The following is an 18,693-nucleotide window of genomic DNA, read 5'->3' on the forward strand; positions in this document are numbered from 1 at the left end:
CCTCATCACAAAGGGCAGAACTAGCACTTGGAAAAATTAATTTTCTGAACGATGACTTCCAAAAAGGCACCAACCAGCAGGGCTAGTGACTACAGTGGCTGGAGAACCCTGAAACATTCTCCAAGGTCCAGGTAGGATTATAGCCAAAGCTTCATGATAAAGTATAATGAATAGCTTGAAGGGGCTTCTGTGTGAACTGCATTAAACAATTTCCATAATAGGAGCACAAGCTGATATTGCTGTCAGAACCGGCCCTGTGCTTCATTAGATCAAGGAAGAAATTGGTTTTTGAATTGCCCAGCAAGGCTTTTTGAAATGTTAACTCTGTTTTGGGAGGGCAAAGGCCCTGTCTGATCCATTCAGCAGAGTAAAACATCCACCTTAGGCAGCAGATTTGGAGAATAATCACAAGTATTAGCAATTAATTTGCTATGACTGTATGTTTATAGCTAGAGATAAGAAGTAACAGAATTTTCTGCCTCACATGCCAAAATAGTGTTGGTGTCTTTGGGTCCTGGGCACCGGAACTGGTCTGGTTCGGCAGCACTATGTCATGGGCAGATACAGGGAGAGACCAATTTGGGTTCTATTTCAGACAGAAAAATCTCTTGATTTCTACAGTTCTTTTGTAGCCTGTCCTGCTTAAGAGAGAAATGACATAGGTATCCGGCTTTTACTTTTGCAACATTGGTTGAGCATTTCCAATAGCGTCACTCAGGGAGTGTGGACCATACTGGGTGACACTCAGTTGGCCCCCTGCCCCTGTGGGTGCTCCTTGGGTCTGTGTGAGCGCTTTTCAAGTTTGTGTGGGTGCTTCTCAGGCCCACGTGGGTGCCCCCTAGGGGTGTGCAGGCACTCCTCCATCCCACATGGGTACAGTTCTGGCCTGCCTGGGCGCTACTGTGACCCACACGAGTTCTCTCTGCCCTGGAAGCAGGAAGTGCCACCCCAGAAGTCCGGCTCCTCACACCAGCTCTGACCCGGTGGGGGACCATCACTGAGTATGTCTCTAGCCAAGGTTAAGGTTGTGTACTGTCAGTCTCTGCATCTAATGTAACACACAACTTGCGCTCTGAAGCCTTTGTGCCGTATGGCAATGCTTTACAACTCAGTGCATAACCCAATGTATATATTCATGTCCAACAGCAGTGCACACTTAACACTTTAGCTAAATGTTGCATATTGAACAAAAATGTAAAACCACTTCCATGGGAAAACCGATGCATACGACACTACAGTGTGCAAGGATGTTATTTTTTTCTGTTACTTTATTTAAATGTGAAGGAAAGAATGTATTTGGCAAAAGGCATACATCGAACAGTATAGTGCAAGACACAACCCTAAAAAGATTCCTGAAATGTGTGCAGGCATGCTTCTTTCGAAGACAAAGCTGAAGAATACAAAGCTGCAGGAGAACAACCATCATTTGAAATGTATGGATTCTCTTCTCTTCCTGTTTGCCGGAATGTGATTGTCACTGTTCCAGCTGAACACTGGTGAGATCTGCTTGACAAAGGAAGACTGAGAAAAAATGAGGGCTGGACATTTTCTTTTGAAATCAGGACAGGGTTTTTTTCCATCCTTGATATATGTGCTAGAATATGTGTTCATGTTTTCATGTTGCTCCTCAATATTGTGTATTTGATTCCACTGTTTTTTGTTCTTCAGTGAAGTGCATCAGTAAGATTCAAACTAGTTATTGCTTGAATCTTACTGATTGCTATCCCCCCCCCCCCCTCTTCTTAGTGATATGATACAGTATGTAGTAAAACAACTATATTTAAGGGGAAGGAACTGGAGCAGTGGTGAGAGCGCTGGAATTCCTCCTCAATACAAGAGGAAACCAATGAAATGGAGGGATGGCCAGAGAAATTCCAAGACTGGTGACATTATGTCACATATTTTGATTGGCTAAAAGCTTAGCAGGGTCAGCCCTGGTTAGTATTTGGATGGGAGACCACCAGTGAATGCTGTAAGCCAGTGGTTCTTAACCTTTTCTTTACCAGGGATGCCTTTTTTGTTGCCACAGGACCCCCCCCCCCCCCGCAAGACTTAAGTCAGGTATGATGATGATGATGATGATGATGATGATGATGATGATGACGATGCCAACTGAAGCATTAACAATTACACCATCTATTAAACCTTCCCTCAGAAGTGCTGGAGGGGGAGGGAATACTTTTCTCTTGCTTCTTCCTGCCAGCTTGTGGCTGGAGCAGATTGAACAACAACACACAGGCCCAGCCAGTCACCCAGCCAGCCTTTGCCTTGGCTCCTGACACATAGCCACTTTGCTGCAAGGAGAAAGTAGGCTTCAAGCCTTTGCAGACCCTCTGTAAAGACATCACAAACTCCTGGGAGTGTGTGGAACACACATTAAGAACCACTGCTGTAAGTTATATTTAAGAGGAAGGAACTAGAGAAACTACTTCTGAGTATTTCTTGCATAAGAAAACCCTATGAAATTCATGGGGTTGCCATAAGTTGACAGGTGACTTGAAGGCACATATACTCATAAGCAAAGAGGATAGAATAGCTGTTCTCAATAGGGACTAAACAGAGTGCTCCAAAGCTTATTTTATTTTATTTTATTTTATTTTATTTTATTTTATTTTATTTTATTTATTTATTTATTTATTTAATGGTATTTATACCCCTCCCTTCAGCCCTAAAGGCTATCAGAGTGGCTTACAATTATTATTTTTAGCTTAGCTCTGGCCTACAGTTATTTGCTCATTTTTAGTGTTGTGGAAGGGACACTATAGGGACTCAGAACAAGAGTATTAATTGTGTTCTAATGGTGTTCTCCATTAATCAGCCCTGGAATTTCTATTATGAATTAATAGATTATGATTAAACTAGGCAATATATAAAGAGTGTTTCTGTTTAGTGGCAAATGTGCCATTTCATGGAGGATGTTGGATAGAATGAGGATTATCTTCCTGTTTAAGATTTGCATCAGGCTTGAAAAGTAAAAAAAAAAGTGCATCAAAAGTGTGATACATGTTACTCAAAATAGAGGAAAGAGGCAAATTACTGATACTGACACATGATAATCTGCATATGTAACAATCTAGAACAGGAGTGGGAAGCTAGGTTTTGGTGAGGGTTAGGATGCCCCTCCTACAGCCTTCTGTAGGCCAGATACTATCAGGATTGAGGACTGAGTTGACTTTCTGTACCTGCTAGTGTTTTGCCTGGAAATTTAGCTTCTCTTCTTCTTTTCCTTTTCCGTAGCAGTGAAGAGAAGTTCTGTCAGTTGAAGCTAGCAAATGCCAGTTGAAATTGGTTACCTTCACACTCCTCTCTCAATTCTCATTAGAAAAGATAGCGGCACAACTGATTTCTTGCTGTTATCCCCTATCACAGATCAGAGAAAACAGCAGAATATTCCCCACCCAAATTCCAATGCTCCAGTGGCCAAAAGTCTCCTTTTCAGGTCCTGGCCCAAGTTCAGACTTGTCGCCAAGTCTGGTGTGTACTTTGTGGCAGTGGAATAGTGTTCCCTCATCTCAACATGCACATCATAAAGCCATGTTTGCACCCCACAAATCCTGACATCTTTGACAATTTATCCATCAAGACTGAGCATCTCAATAGCCAGATGAGTAGACAAATAAATTACCTTTGGAGGTTAGAGACAGGTGGCTCTGACTGCTACCGTTTGAAGACACTGTTGTGATTGTATCTTTTTTTCCTTACAGATTTTTATTTTTATATACATAGACACACAGACAGGAAAGAAAAAAGATAGGTGGAGCAATGGAAAGACATGGGAGAGTTACAAATTGAAGACAATGATGTACTGATATCCTGTAAAATTAGGTGAATGAAGTAGGGTTATTGCACCAAAAACTTTCATCAGGAAGCATACATACTTGGTCACACTCTTTACCACTATGGTGAGAGACATTGTCTTTCTATTTAAATTATGGTGATTATTCCCAAGTTTGCACATACACATAAAAGCTGCATACTGTATAAAAATTTTATGCAAAGATGTGTACATTTTTTCCTTCTATTGAGTGATGATGTGGGAATGGCTAGGTTTGTTGTTTGCATTTGTGTCTAACAGCTAGGTAAACCACAAGTCACTTGTCAACTATGAAAACTGCTGGTATAATATTAGTTTATCTGCCACTCCTGTCATCAACACACATTTTAATTGCTTACATTTGATTTTCCCCCTTCTCACGATAGCCAATGGGATTCTTAGGAATTTACTATTCAAGTACCATTCAGATTTATATCTGTTTAGCCTCAGATGTAGAAATAACTAGATATACTGACGAGACACTCAAATCCCACAGTTTACCAATGCAAGAGCCAATCATTATCTATATATTTTTAAGTTAGATGGTACAGATACCTACTGCTAAAATTAAGGATGTCAACATAAAATCATTTAAAGAGGAGTACAAGGATGAGGGAAGAATGGGGGAAGGATTATTCCTAATTAACAAGAAACAAGATTCAAGTCCTCAATGATATGAACTTTAGAAATGGATGAAAGAACAAAACAGATTGGATCTAGAAGTGTCATTGATCATCATGTTTTCCTTCCTGATTGTTCACAGGCCTATGAACCTTGCCTGACATATATTTCCACCTTTCTCCCTTTCCAACCTGTATCCTAAGAGCCAGGGAAAACCAACACATTTTAAAATAGTTTGGCTATACCAAATAAAACTTCTCTGATCAAAATTACTTGATAACAGAAAGCTGGGATTTCTAACATTAAAAATGTTAGTGATTAAATTCATAATCTGCTCCTGTGGCATGGAATGAAATTCTTTGATTTCTCTTCCTAAGAACTATAATGCCCAATACATGTCTGACTGTTCTTAAGATAACCCTGTTTTGATGTGAAGCTGGTGTTTCTGGTAGTAGTAGTAAGAGATGGGGAAGAGCATCTGTAAGAATAAATGTGAGTATCTCAAAGCAAAAGGCTTTACAAATTTCCTCAACCTCTGAAATAAACATGATTGTCACACCTGAACCTATGTGACCTTGCTGTCACTCCAGTATGGCTTGACTACAGTGTGTGAGCGTAGTGGGGAAAAACTGCAGGCATCAGTCCTGAACTTGCCTTATTGTATTTCTATAATATAAATTGTAAGAAAGTAGCTCAGCTAAACGTCAACCTGAAATGGAGGCAACACAACCAAGTAAAGCAATCTTTTTATTGCATTGTTTTGGTTGATAAATGAGACAAACAAGCTTTTAAGGCACAGAAGGCTCTTTTACACAGAAGTGAAAAGCTGGCAACATGATGTGTACAAATAACATAAACCAGAGCTTACATGCAAACTATGTTCATTAACACTGCACATTGTAGTTAAGAGGTTATCTCAAGAAATAAGCTTGACCAAAGCACCTTCAATGGCAATCCTATGCATATTTACCTATGAGGAAGCCCAACTGAACTAGCATTATCAGGCAAAATAAGGGATGAGGCAATTGTACCTTTAATGGTTGTGTAACAAGTGACACTTGTACTCTCCTTTTCTGCACAACTATTAAAGGTATGGAAGCCCTTTACCTTATTTCGCTTGGCAACCCTACACTGAACTCAATGCAGTTGTATATAGGTAGGCATGTATGTATGTAGGCATGTATATAAGGACTGGAGAACCTTCAGCCCACTTGATTCTTTGGACGATCACCTTCCTAATTCCTAACCATGGTGACTGGCGACTGAAGGCTGAATGAAGTCCCTCAGTGTTAGGTTTTAACCCCTGCTCTCACTGTTAAGGCAGGCAAATGTATTGAGCAATGGAAGGGTAGTGACAGTAGTCTTTCAGGACAGTGTTTCTTTTATCCCTTTGTATTATTGTAATAGAATTCTTTTAGAATTTAGTTTAGATGTGTGTCACTGACAGCTTTTATTAATCACGTCTGAGTGATTTTCTACCAGGCACGAACTTATTTAATAATGCTAATAATTGTTTAAGGACAAGAAGTTATGAGTAAGGATATAAATCTACATTTATTTCATTTTGTTCTTGTTTGCTTGCTCTCCACTGGGCAAAATTATGAGTGTTTTTGCTCATGTTTAAATTGTTTTTCACACATTATAGCTTTAAAACAAACAAACAAAAATATTTGCCCAAATGCTCACCCCCCCTCCCCCATTAAGCAATATTTTACACTGAAGAAGTTATGGGATTACAGCTACTTAGTTAATAAAAATGGCCTTTTAATGATATTTGGCAGTTTCTATCCTGGTTGAAAAAATAATGAAATATCAAGTCATAATTACAAGTGAATTTTAGAGAGTATGAACCAGCAGGAAAAACATGACATGATATTTCACTGGACTAATATTATTTAATCTTGAGCAATTTTTGTGCTTTGAAGTACTTTGGTTGTTCTGGTTCCTTCCAACACTGGATATGCACATATCCAATTCAGTGTTAATTCTAAGCAGAGACGATTTGGGGTGGAGAAGAATGGTGAACTTGTGGGTGAATTTGTGACAGGTACCATAATCACTAGTATGACATGGTGGCTAAAGAGGGGTTGTCAGCCACTGAAGTCTCCTCATTCTCACAAAGTCTCAGACCTTGGACAGATGCACCTGCGCCTTTCTTTAAAACTGGAAATGACCAAAGAGTAATTTCTCTCTTCAATCACAGACAAGAGGACTGTATCTGGGAAGAGAACAACAACTCAGTGATCTGGTTCTGGATGCACAAGCGTGAACTTCAGTGCTGCCCTTCCTGTGGGATCCATTTTAATCTGGTCCCCCATTAGCTGCCATGATCTGACAGGTCTGAAATCAGCTAAATTCTGTATTTATTTATGGTATATGGGATCCAAGCCTAAGTAGTGCAGATGTTTTGATCATAATATACCACATTTCCTGCAACTAAATAAAGTATTTGGACTCCATGGTTTAAAAAAACAATATTAAAAAACAGGCCAAGGGATTGAAAGAGCCTTTAAATGTCTCTTTCACAGGGAGGCAGGAAGTGTCCAAGAGCCCTTGGATGTTTGTGGGCCACATGGGAAGCCTTGAGAGTTTGCATTTGATCCACAGGGCAAACAGTTCCCTTCTGTTGGCTAGAGTATTGGGTTTGGATTTAAATCTCCACTAGGACAAGAATCTCATTGACCACCTTGCCCATTCACTGCCCCTCAGACTAACCTTCCTCACAAACACGTGATGAAAAAAGAGTGTATGTACATTATACTAATTTGAGGAAAAGAAGGGTATAAATGAAATAACGGTAAATACTGCCTTGGCTGAAAATCCCCAACCTACTGACATAGTCCGTGTGAGAATGCACTCCTGCAATGTTACACTCTCTTTCAGTGGGGCAGGTTCAGTTCATGGTAATCTGCTTTTTAAAGAATGGGCTTTCTGATTTTTGTGAGGCAGTTTCTAAAAAGCAAAACAGCAAATTACTATGGACAGGATTTATAATTCAACTCTTGGATTATGACCCTTGCAGTTATACTTCTAACCTATGTTTTTTTTTGTAATGAAATTTCTGAAATACTAGGAGGTGGGTGAGAGAAAGAGGAAGGAAAAGCTTTACACAGCACTCTGAATATTGATGTCCAGCTCCCCATAGACATGTCGTAAGGCATCACAATTCAAGCTTGCAATCAGCTTTCGGTGACCAGCCTGCTTTGGAATGCATTTTTCTTCCCAGGTCAAGGTTGAGTTCCTTGGAACCTCTCTGCAGTGAGAGAAAGAAAAATGTAAACACTGTGGCAGATGAGCCATAAATCCAACAACAGGAACTGGCATCTTGGCAAAGGAAAATCTACAATCTATGTCTTAAAGAAACATCCGATCCCAAATTGGGACTTAAAAGAGAAAAGGTGAACTGATCAGACCACCTAAAGTAGGGATGGGCAAAGTGTGCCTGAAGGCTGCAGATGACCCCAAGGGCTGTTTTTGTGAGGCCCAGGGCCTCTCGAGGATGGCAGGTATCCATTTTCCCCCCTCCAAAATTTGTTTTTTTCTGAATTGCCTAAAAATGATCTCTAGGGGTGTGGAGGCCATTTCTACCACAATTGGAGCTCTCCTCCCCCCCCCCCCCCCCGGTTGTAAAACAAATTGCAAATATATATATATATTTTAAAAAACCTCCCCTCAAAATATCTTCAAATGCCCTCTATGGGCTTAGGAAGGACCCAAAACATGCTTCAATGTCCCCTAATGAAAAAGGAAAGATTTCTTTCGCAGGGAGTGGAGTGTGTGTGTGTGTGTGTGTGTGTGTGTGTGTGTAGCTCACCACGGACTCCTGGAGGACTAATACACCCCCCTAGTCTTTCATAGTTGCCCACATCTGACCTAAAGGGATACATAGCTGTCAGGTAGAGAAACAATTTCCACTCCTTTTTTTCAAATTTGATTGTCTGTTTTAAAGTTCAAAGCTGAAGGGAGTCATATCAGAACTGTGCAGAGTTATTGTTAAAGGTTGGCAAAATGAGACCATTGTATCCCCCATAAGAATACTGCCCCAAAATGTAATTTTCCTCTAATTTCTAGCATCACAGTTAACATAAAACTTCAATTAAGCTTTTAGAAATACCATTTAGGCATCCAAAGAAATGGTGCAGGCAAAGCTACCATGGGAATGCAAAAACAACCAATATAAGACTTCTAAGTGGGAATGATTTTCAGTATTTCATTCTTTGCAGTGCTGCAAATTTGGAGAGTGAAGGAAAGTTTCATTTGTGGGACAGAATTCTTATTTGGGGCGGCAAATCATTTTGCTCCTTCCTAGCCATAACCCTGGGACTGCAGTATGGAAAATCTTTTTAAAAAACAACTTTCCATTTTCATCATAAACTCCACTTCTCAATAGAGCTATTTGACCTAAATCTTTCCATTTTCCTTCATGGAACAAGTAACAGCATTAGAGGAAACTTAAAATGCTAAAGATGAAAGGGTTAACCTATCCATGACCACCTCTGGTGCTGTAGTCTCAAACTGAATACAAATGCTTGTATTTTAACAACAGCAACAAAAACTTTGCACGGGATAAGAGATCCTATTTACAATTCTACTCATCATATCTGTTTTGGTCCTTACATCCATGATGCCAGGTAACTAAATCCATGAAGTTTCCTCTTCAGGATTGGTACTATGTTCAAAGCAGAACAAAACCACTAGCCTAGTAATACTGTCAGGATGTCTTCAAAATGACCCTCTAGGATATCATTTTATAATGAAAGCAGAAATGTTGATATAGAAGCCTGGAGGGGGTACTTCCAATGGGGTACAGATATTTTTTTTAAAAAAATAAAATAAAACCAAAATATATCCCAGAGGAAAAGAGTATTATTTTAATTTTTTGCTAATGGGATAAAATGGAACTAATTCCATTTGCCTGGAGTAACCTTAGTGATGGATTATTCTCAGTAATGGGCTAAGCTATCAAAAGGGAGCAGTAATTTATCATTTTCAATACACTAAGGCAATATGGGATTAATAATTTAAATAATCTGCAGTAGTTTCATTTTATATGTGTAATTTCCTACTTGCATCCCACCCAATGAAAATGTGATCAACACTGTTTATTTTTTTTATTTTATTTAAGTATTTCTTTTTCTTTTATTTAGGTATTTCAACTGATTTTAAATAAATAAAATCTTGTACATTCCCATGAATAGTCATTTCTGCATATGCAATTTGTATAGTGATTCTTTGGCTTTTGTCTCTGCCCCAAAAGATCAGCTCTGCTGCTCAATTCTAACCAGATGCAATGGAGGCAGAGAAAAATTATTTCTTTTCTGCTACCATTGCCCCAGACTAGGCCTTCCAATGGGCTGTAATTTGTATTTGCTTGGATCTGCTCTGTATTTTCTACCATCAGTGCTCTAGTCATAGGAGATTATCACATAGGGAAAAGGACGAGAGTGAAGTGGATCACTTCATGCAATCATACTAAGATTATCAGATGATGTCACACTTATCCTGTCATTATCCTGTCAATGAAGTGGAATTGACATTTCATTTTTCAATAACAGAAGTTTACGTTAATGAAAACCGTTGGGACAATTCTACTTCATTGACAGGATAATGATGGGATAAGCGCAACATGTGTGATAATCTTCCAAGTGATTGTATGGTAAGGATGACATAAGGATGGGAGCAATCCGCTTTATTCCTGTCCTCATCCTGCATGTGATGATTTCCTTTGTCCCATCCGTTTCATCACTGCTGGTTCCCTAGTTAACCAAGGATCTTGCAAGCAAAATGTTTCAAAATAGACACAATTTAAAGACAGCCAATTAAAATTTCCCACTAAATGCTCCTCTGCAGCCACTGGAAAGGCCCTCTTCCCACTTCCTAGACATATCTCTGAAACTGTGGGAATATAAAAAGAGTTTATTAAATTGATCACCACATGATCTCATTGACAGAGCTTGAAAAGTTATTTGGTTGACTATGGGCCGGTACACGCCGCCATAAAGCGACGTGCTCCCGGCGATACTAGGGTTAGGGAGCATGCACCGACTGCACATTCCCTAACCCTACTACATGTGGGGGGTGCCACTGTTATGCGGTAATGATAATGTCATGCACGCACATCATCCAAACGGCACGGTGCACATGTGACATGGCCACACTGCCCCAGGCTGCTTACGGCGGCCTGGCAGAGGTGCGGAAAGCTCTGAAATGGAGCTCCTTTTGGCCCCCTGCATCATTGGCGTGGCAACCAAATGGCTGCACCAACGATGCAGAGGAGATAGGAGCCGCGGGAGCCGACCTGTTCTCCTCTTTAGCGCCAGGGTTCTGTGGATGCCTAAAGCACAAGGGCACCCCTTCTCCAGGCCAAAGAGAAGTGGCATTTTGCTGCTTCTCTTTGGCCTGGAAAAATGCTGGATTGGGGTTGCAGGTCTGCCGGTGAGGTTGCCCTGGCCCCAATCCAGTGCAAAAAGGGATAGCTACAGGCCCCAAACTCCCAGGATGCTCCAATATTCTGAGAACTGAACTAAGAAAAAGGCAACCTTTCCAGGTTTATACTGTGTGTTTCATACAGGTTCAAGAATCTCAGCTGTTAGGGCTTTTTTTAAAACAGTGGGTTCTAGTCACCATTTCATAGAACCTCCTTAGGGTTGTCTAAAATCAGATTTTCGTGTGCATTATTTATTTATATTAGTTTTAAATAATGATATCTTCTCTGTGGGTACCTTCAAGAGCCAGCATAGAGCAGTGGTTTGAGTATTGACCTCTGGAGATCAGGGTTCAAATCACCACTCAGCCTTGGAAAGACCTTGAGCATGTCACCCTTTTTCAGCTTCAGAGGAAGGCAATGGCAAACCCCCTCTGAACAAATCTTGTCAGGGAAACCCTGTGATAGGTTCCCCTTAGGGTTGCCATAAGTCAGAAAAGACTTGAAGGCACACAACACCAAACCCCTATGCATAGGCTATCTTATTCAGCTTAAAGGAGAAATCCGATCCTATTTCTTGAACAAATTAAAAGTTTAACATATTCTGAGTTTAACAAGCAGGATAGTATAAAGTGCAGGGAACACTATGCAAATTGTATGGAGGGGGAGATGGCACAAGATTTTCCATATTATAATGAGGTAAGGTAGCAATGAGGGAATGAATGGAGTGGTTTGTGAGTAAAATGTGAGGGGGTAGAGGTATATGTAGGTATATATATAAGTGTGAGTAGGTAGTTATATTTACATTTTCTTTTCTTGGTTTTTTTTTCCTTTTTGTCGGCTTTGTTCGGGGTTTTTTTCTGTATTTTTGTGTTGGTTTTCCCCCCTGTATATTTGATTTATGTTATCATTATTATTATGTGTGTTTATGTGAATGGTTGTTTCTCTTCAAATTTAATAAAAAATTTATATAAAAAAATTTCCATATTAAAAATCAATTGAAATACCTTACCAAATTTAGACACTAAAATGTGTAGTAATTTCTGTCCCCATCTAAACTTTGTAGAGTATAAAAACAAGACTCATACATTTAGGTCCTCGCTGCACTGGCCAGAAGACTCCAGAGGCTTGCAGCCTAGAATATTCCTACCCCAGAGCTGTTCCAACCTCCCTCTGTTACCTTGGCCCTCTCTGCTGTTTCTGGTTGGCTGTTTCCACATGTATCCTGCTGTGCTGCCTGGTATAGTGGCTGCTGTCAAGAGATACTTGCTCTAAGATCAGAACAAGGCATCCAACTTCAATCACATTGCTGAGTCTCACATTCTGATCTCATAGCAAGCATAGCATGCAACACTGGTGGCTGCAGCAAGTGTCACAGTGGGATGCATTGTAAACAGCCACCCAGCAATGGTGTCGAGTTCTCTGGATCTTCTCAGAAGATCCAAAACATATAGTAAGTTTTTAAAATAATAATAACAGTAAATTTTTAAAATTCAGTATGAAGGTGGCTATCCCCTGGTTTTGGTGCTGAATTTGCCAGACCACATCTGGACTGTTTGTACCAGAACTTGGGTAGCACTATCTGAGTGTTGAAAGACCTTGGTATATATATTTTAGGATGCTTACAATGACTGTCTATTGTAGATCAGTGTTGCTATCTCCATAGCAGAAAAGGAACTGGAAATGTTACAATTTATACTGCAACTCCCAGGTCGGCTGAAGAATTCTGCAAGTAACTTTTCCAGGCTCTGTTACACAGTATAGACATGAGAAGGTGAAGCAGAGAGAAATGCTAGTTTAACTAGTATTTAATGGCCTCCTGACTTAGACAAACTTCTAAACCTTGTGCTAACTGGTCACCAAACTATACTATCACACTACTTTATAGGTCAGTGTCATATATCTCTGATGCCATATTGGAAGAAACAAAACCTCATGAAAATCATTTAGAGGGAATCCCCCTACTAATCTACAAAAGGTGATGCTTTGTGATATGGGAGATTTGGAGCCTCTGTGGGACATATCCTGACCCTCCACAGAATGAGTTAATTCTACGGATGAGACCTATCCCAGCCTGGATTTGAGATTTAGATATAATGCAGATAGTACAATAGATGCAGGTCCATTGTATCATCCCTGGTGTAAATGTAACTGCTCATTTTACTATAAATACACAGTGTGGTAAGCCATAGATATGAAGCTTTTTGAAAAACCTGAACAGTTTTGAGGTTGGTTTCAGAAGACCAGGTCCATCCAGTCGAAGCCAGACATTGTTGAGGTCCTGATTCAGTGGGTTGGAGAATTCCACAATCACTGTCATTTCCTTACCAACTGCTTTCTCTCCAGGAACCTGCAGAAAGAATGCAGATCAACATGAGGTAACAGGACACCATATTGCTGCAGGCCTCCCCAGTCTGGACCTCTCCAATTGTGCTAGACTACTGCTCCCATCATCATCAGCCATTATATCTTACACGTTCTAGTAATGTGCATACCATCTCTTGCAACTCACCCTAAGAAGCTCCATTTGAAGACAGTTCAGAAATATAGCTGGTGAAGTATGCAATTATCTGATTGCTTCCAGGGGGTAGGTGATCAAAACAAAAAAGTTCTATTCTGTGTCAGCTGTATATTCAGCCTTTGGTACCCACTGTGGTTTGGTTCCAGGACCCCTTGTGGATAGCAACATCTGTGAATGGTCAAGGCCCATTATATACAGTGGTGAAGTAAAATGGTCCCTTACATAAAATGATACAATCAAGGTTTGCACTTTGGAATTTTACAGGCAGGATATTTTCAAGCTGAGGACAACTGAATCATGGATGGAGAATCTGTGGATACAGAAGGCCATCTGTATACTGTTCCTGATTTCCATCTGGGGTCAGTATAAAGTGTTTGAAAGCCCTAAGTAGTTAGGAACTGAGTTATTTTGCTGCTCTCCCCCCCCCCCCCCCTTTCCTTGGGGCAATAAGAAAGAATCAAAGTGTGAATTTACCTTGAAAAGGGTGTGTTTTCCTTTTTAAGATGTGGAAATTTTATTCGAATTACATACTCTGTGCAACTGTGGCTGTATGCTCAATAACTCATCAAGACCAACTGACCCACTGTGACATCACAGAACTATTTGTGTAGAGTTTGGAAAAAGATCTACACAGTGCCTTTTAACTGGTAATGCTAGGAGCTCCTCATCTGGGAGCACCCAACATATTGCTTTTACCAGTCTAAGAATTCACTCTAGAATAAAAGGTATTTTTTTCTCCTCTGCACTCCATTAAAGCCAAGGTAAGATTGGATACAAGGATCCTGTACAGTTCATTATGGCCTTCATAAAATGCATGTTTGTAGAGAAGGGGACAGATTGCTATTGGATTTCCAACAGTTGCTATATGAGACACTCAGTTGTCACCCAGGGAAAACCTCCTGAGATTTAACTGAGTCTTTTGTCTGGGAAAGACATAAGGAACTAGCACTTAAAAAATAAAAGGGAAGGAATGAAAAACCCTACCATGCTGTGCTATACATACATAATTCATAGCAACATCTGTGGTATGTCACATTTATCTTAACACATGAGAATGAGAGAAGTTCAGCCTATGCTTGTTAGGGGTTTATAAATTATATTAAATCTTTATTTCTCTCTCCCAGGTCTTTCTGAGAAAGCTGAATCAGAAGGCAAAAGCTATCCACTGGAAGGTAATATGCATCATTCTGGATTTTCACTCAAGATAATAAGAACAGGATCTGGGTATCAGATGTATTAAACTGCACTTTAAACAGGAATACAACTAGAAATGTTGACATTGTTCAGGTTTGGGTATAAGAAGAAATGAACCCGGCTTCAAACTAGTCAACTTCAATTCATCTGATATGAAAACTGGCTTGTTTTCACTACTCATAGTTAAGTTTAACTACAGTTTAGGAACTGTGTAACATACTAAACTGTGATTAACCCAAAATGGAAGCAGAACCTTCCAATTTACTCTTTCTGGTGGTGATGGAAGCAGAAAGGAAGTGAGGAGGGAATATACAAACCATCATTAAACCTTAGCCCTATATCAGTGTTCAGATTTTACTCCCCCCCCCCCCAAAAAAAAAAAAAAACCTAATAGTGTTCAAGACCTTGGAGTAAGAGAAAATATTCATTTTCTTTTCTTATTTGTAGGGTATCAATCAATTACTTTATTTTTATCCCACTTTCCCCCAGGAGTCAAGGACTCAAGGGAGCAAATATATAGCAGCGCTGAGAATCATAGGGCTCTCCAGATGTTGTTGAACTGCAAGTCCTAGCATCCTTAGAAAATACTAGTGCTAGGGAATGCCGTCCAACAACATCTGGAAGGTCACATGATTCTCACCCCTGGTATAAAGCATCTATTCAGGGAGTATCCCAATCAACAGCCTGAATAAACAAAGCAATGGAGACCTGGAGGCCATACTGTGCTCCTTAGCTTTAGAGGGATACGATGTTGAAATTCATGTAGAGTGTGGTCCTTCAATGCAGGGAAGGTACCAAGTGATACTTCCCACCCACCACCCACCCCACTCTTCTAAAACTATAGCTAAGATGAATATTACAAGAGGCTGGAGTGAAGGGACTCCTTGCCCAACAGCTTTTCCTTCCTTTCCGCCTTCCTTCCTTCCTGCCATGGAATGTACAATTGTTTTAACTTAAAAAGTCACAGGGTGGTGGTTTGCTTTTCTTGATAACTGGAGAGAAGGCAAACACAGAGAAATAAACAGGAAGTACCATATGAATGTTTGAAGCACATCCATTTGACTAATACAAAAATGAGAGACAGGCTGACAGGTAGGTATCTGGAGACAAAACAGGGTGTGCTAGATGCCAGCTGCTTCCTTTTGAAATATTATGCTGATAAAACAGAATTGCTTGACCAGTTCATAACCGAATTATGTTTTTGTTTTCTGGTTTGTCCATTTTTTTTAAAAAAAGCAAAACTTTAAAGATACTTTTTTAAAAAAAGAAAAGGAAACAACTGGGCACAATCTCAAGTTTTTGTCCCTTTTGAAACATGTAATGTTTTTACTCTCTGCAGAAGCAATGATTCTAGGGTCTGTTCCCTATACTAATATTCCTTTTTCACAGCAGAAGGGTAGGCCTAAGTAATTTAACGGCTTTAACGTAGGGAAAGTCAGTATATGCCATTCAGCTCTGGTATAGATTTGAAAGGATTATACATTTTTAAAATGTGGTTATTGAAGATAGCAGCTCAGAGCAAAGTTTATTTGACTTATTGGCTCCCTCTGTGGAATGCTCGGAAAAGACATAATATTATTTGAGGACACTGCTGATAAACATTTGTCCTGGCTAATTAGATACATGAGTGGTGAAGCTGAAGGAGAGCTTTCAAAACAAACTTTGATGTTTGATAGGGGAAGCAGTTTCATCAAACTTCAAGCCCTTCCAAGTTTCTACTTCTTTTTTTTTTTGCAAATATGTTTTATTTATTTCATTTCTACTTCTGTAATATTGTTACACATTTTGCTTCTTCAAGAGTGCATTTGTGTTTTCCAGGGAATTTACTAGCACACGACATAGTAATGTCTGCCAACTTGGATGACTTTACAAGTAACCTGGGAAAATTCATAAAGGATGGGATTATCACCAGCTGTGGTGATGACAGATAAGCAGTGGTAGCTGCTGGAATTTGGTTCCTGGAACTCCTGTGGATACCATAATCGGTGGGTGCTCAAATGCCATTAAATACAGTGGTAAATAAATGGTGTCCCTTATATTTGGATACACACACACACACACACACCATGGATGGCTGAATCCATGCATAGGAAATCTGTGGATACATAGGTCTGACTGCATGTTCCTTCTAGCATCAGAGGCAGTATGTTTCTATATATCATATATCATTTACACAGAAACATACATATCAAGAAAGAGATCTCACCTATATATTTGAGGAAAGTGGGTGACAGGGTGCTGCTGTTGCACTTAGTGCTTGCTTGTGGGCTTCCAATAGGAAGTGGGTTGGCTACTGTGAGAACAAAATTTTGAACTAGATAGGCCTTTTTGTCTGTACCAGCAGGGCTCTTCTTATATAGCTGTTCCCTGCCCTAAGGCTGGGACCTACCAGGGCAAAGTAGCCCAGTAGAAATCCCTTTCCTGTGGGATTCTGGTGATCCTGGGGCTGCCTTATACAAGGCCTGGAGCCTCCTTTTCATCTCCTCTAATCCTCTGATGTACCAGAATTCAGTAGACCACCCACAACAATGGTTCTCTTTGATTCCTAGATGTTGTTTGACTACAATTTCCAAAAGCTCCAGCTAGCAGCTTTCAAGGCTTCCAAGAATTGTACCATTACTATCGCTATAACGGAGTCAAGGGTGGTGGAAGTTTGCTGATGTAAGAATCAAAGTGTGTGGGGATTCCTGTTTTAGAAGTCACTCTCTTAGCTACCGCTTATGCTACTCCAGCTCTCTAATCCAGGATAGGGAACATAGGGCCTTTCAGATGTTGCTAGAATAAAACTCCTGTCATCACAATTGTTCATACTGGTTGGGACTGAAGGTGTTAGATCCCAACTACATCTGAAGAACCTCTTGTTCCATAGCCATGCTCTAATATCAGGTGATCAATTATGTGTCCACCATTTTGCTCACCAGTGGGGTCATTAAGATTGTCATCACCCGGTGTGGTAGCTCATGGTGTCACCCATCCCCATTGACCTCCTCCCATATCACACCATACAGAATCCTTAGCAATTTTTTTGTACAAATGTTCTTCATAAATCATAATTCCCATATATCACTGAATGTAATGGAAATAGTTGTGACTAGCAAAATTAAAATTATTCCTTTAAATTACCACATCATATGCACAGTCTAAATCTACTTACATATACATAGTTTCATGTAGCTAAAGTGAAAATTTGGTAAGATGTGAAGTTTTTAAAGAAAAAATTAAAGAATTTTTTATTTTTTATTTTAAATTTTAAATAATAAAAAAATAAAACCTGGGGGCTCTCCTTTCTCTTCCCACTTAGACTCACTCCATTCATATCACCTCTTTTGCTGAGCTCCAGCATTTTAAATGGACACAGGCAAACATCACAACCCATTCTGCCAAAAGGCAGATGTTTGGGGAACAGTGGTGTCATTCCTCTTAGAGTGTCACCTGGTGTGACCCACACATCCTGCACCCCCAGTGACATTCCTGCTTCTTCCTAAGAATTTTTGGAAGAATGAGGTGTGGACTGAACTTTGCAAATCTTTTGCAGATTATACATACAGGTGCCCCCAGAAGAATGACTCCTCCCATGCTATAACACTTCTTGTCACTCTCAGTCAAACTAGATGTATCTATAATGGGTTTTCCTTTTTCACAGGTGCTCCTTCAAGAGGTAGAAGACACATGCTCAGTATCACATGCTGAGTGTGCTTTCTGCAGTGAAAGGTGGAGATAAATTTGGATTTAATATTTGAGTCTCATTGCTGATGCATGCACCTTCAAGGACATCCAATGTGAGAAACAATGTGCATTAGTTTGGTGAAATATAAATTCTCCTTAACTTCTTGTTTAACACTCAGATGGAATGAGAGAATGTAGTGAGACAGAGAAGCAGGAGAAGGATAAGTTACTCTTTCTTCTCACTGCTCCCATGTCCCTGCTGAAAGAGGGGTTAATGTCCTAAGGGTTGGGAATTGTATTTTTTGTGGGACAGGAGAAGAAACCAGAAGGGTGCAGAATGTTGCTACTGAACACCTGGGTTTTGATCTAAGTCATTTATAAGCCAGAAATTGTTGTTGTGTGCATTCAAGTCATTTCTGGCAACAGTCCTAAGGTGAACCTATAATGAAGTTT

General features: G+C 39.9%; 1 protein-coding gene across 1 annotated transcript in view; it reads right to left on the minus strand.

The window, feature by feature from the left end:
* Positions 1 to 5,169: 5,169 nt before the first annotated feature.
* The window catches only part of F13A1 (coagulation factor XIII A chain), a 110,136-nt gene continuing 96,612 nt past the window's right edge, over positions 5,170 to 18,693 (minus strand). Inside the window, exons 14-15 of the mRNA XM_089516681.1 lie at positions 13,073 to 13,209; positions 5,170 to 7,688 (exon numbers count right to left, since the gene is read on the minus strand). Of these exons, the coding sequence (XP_089372807.1) occupies positions 7,541 to 7,688; positions 13,073 to 13,209 (285 nt within the window). The 3' untranslated portion in view covers positions 5,170 to 7,540. The remainder of the gene's footprint in view (positions 7,689 to 13,072; positions 13,210 to 18,693) is intronic.

This window comes from Sceloporus occidentalis, unplaced genomic scaffold (genome assembly GCF_023333645.1).
Source record: "Sceloporus occidentalis isolate IW3139 unplaced genomic scaffold, rSceOcc1.0.p SCAF_3, whole genome shotgun sequence".
NCBI lineage: Eukaryota > Metazoa > Chordata > Lepidosauria > Squamata > Phrynosomatidae > Sceloporus > Sceloporus occidentalis.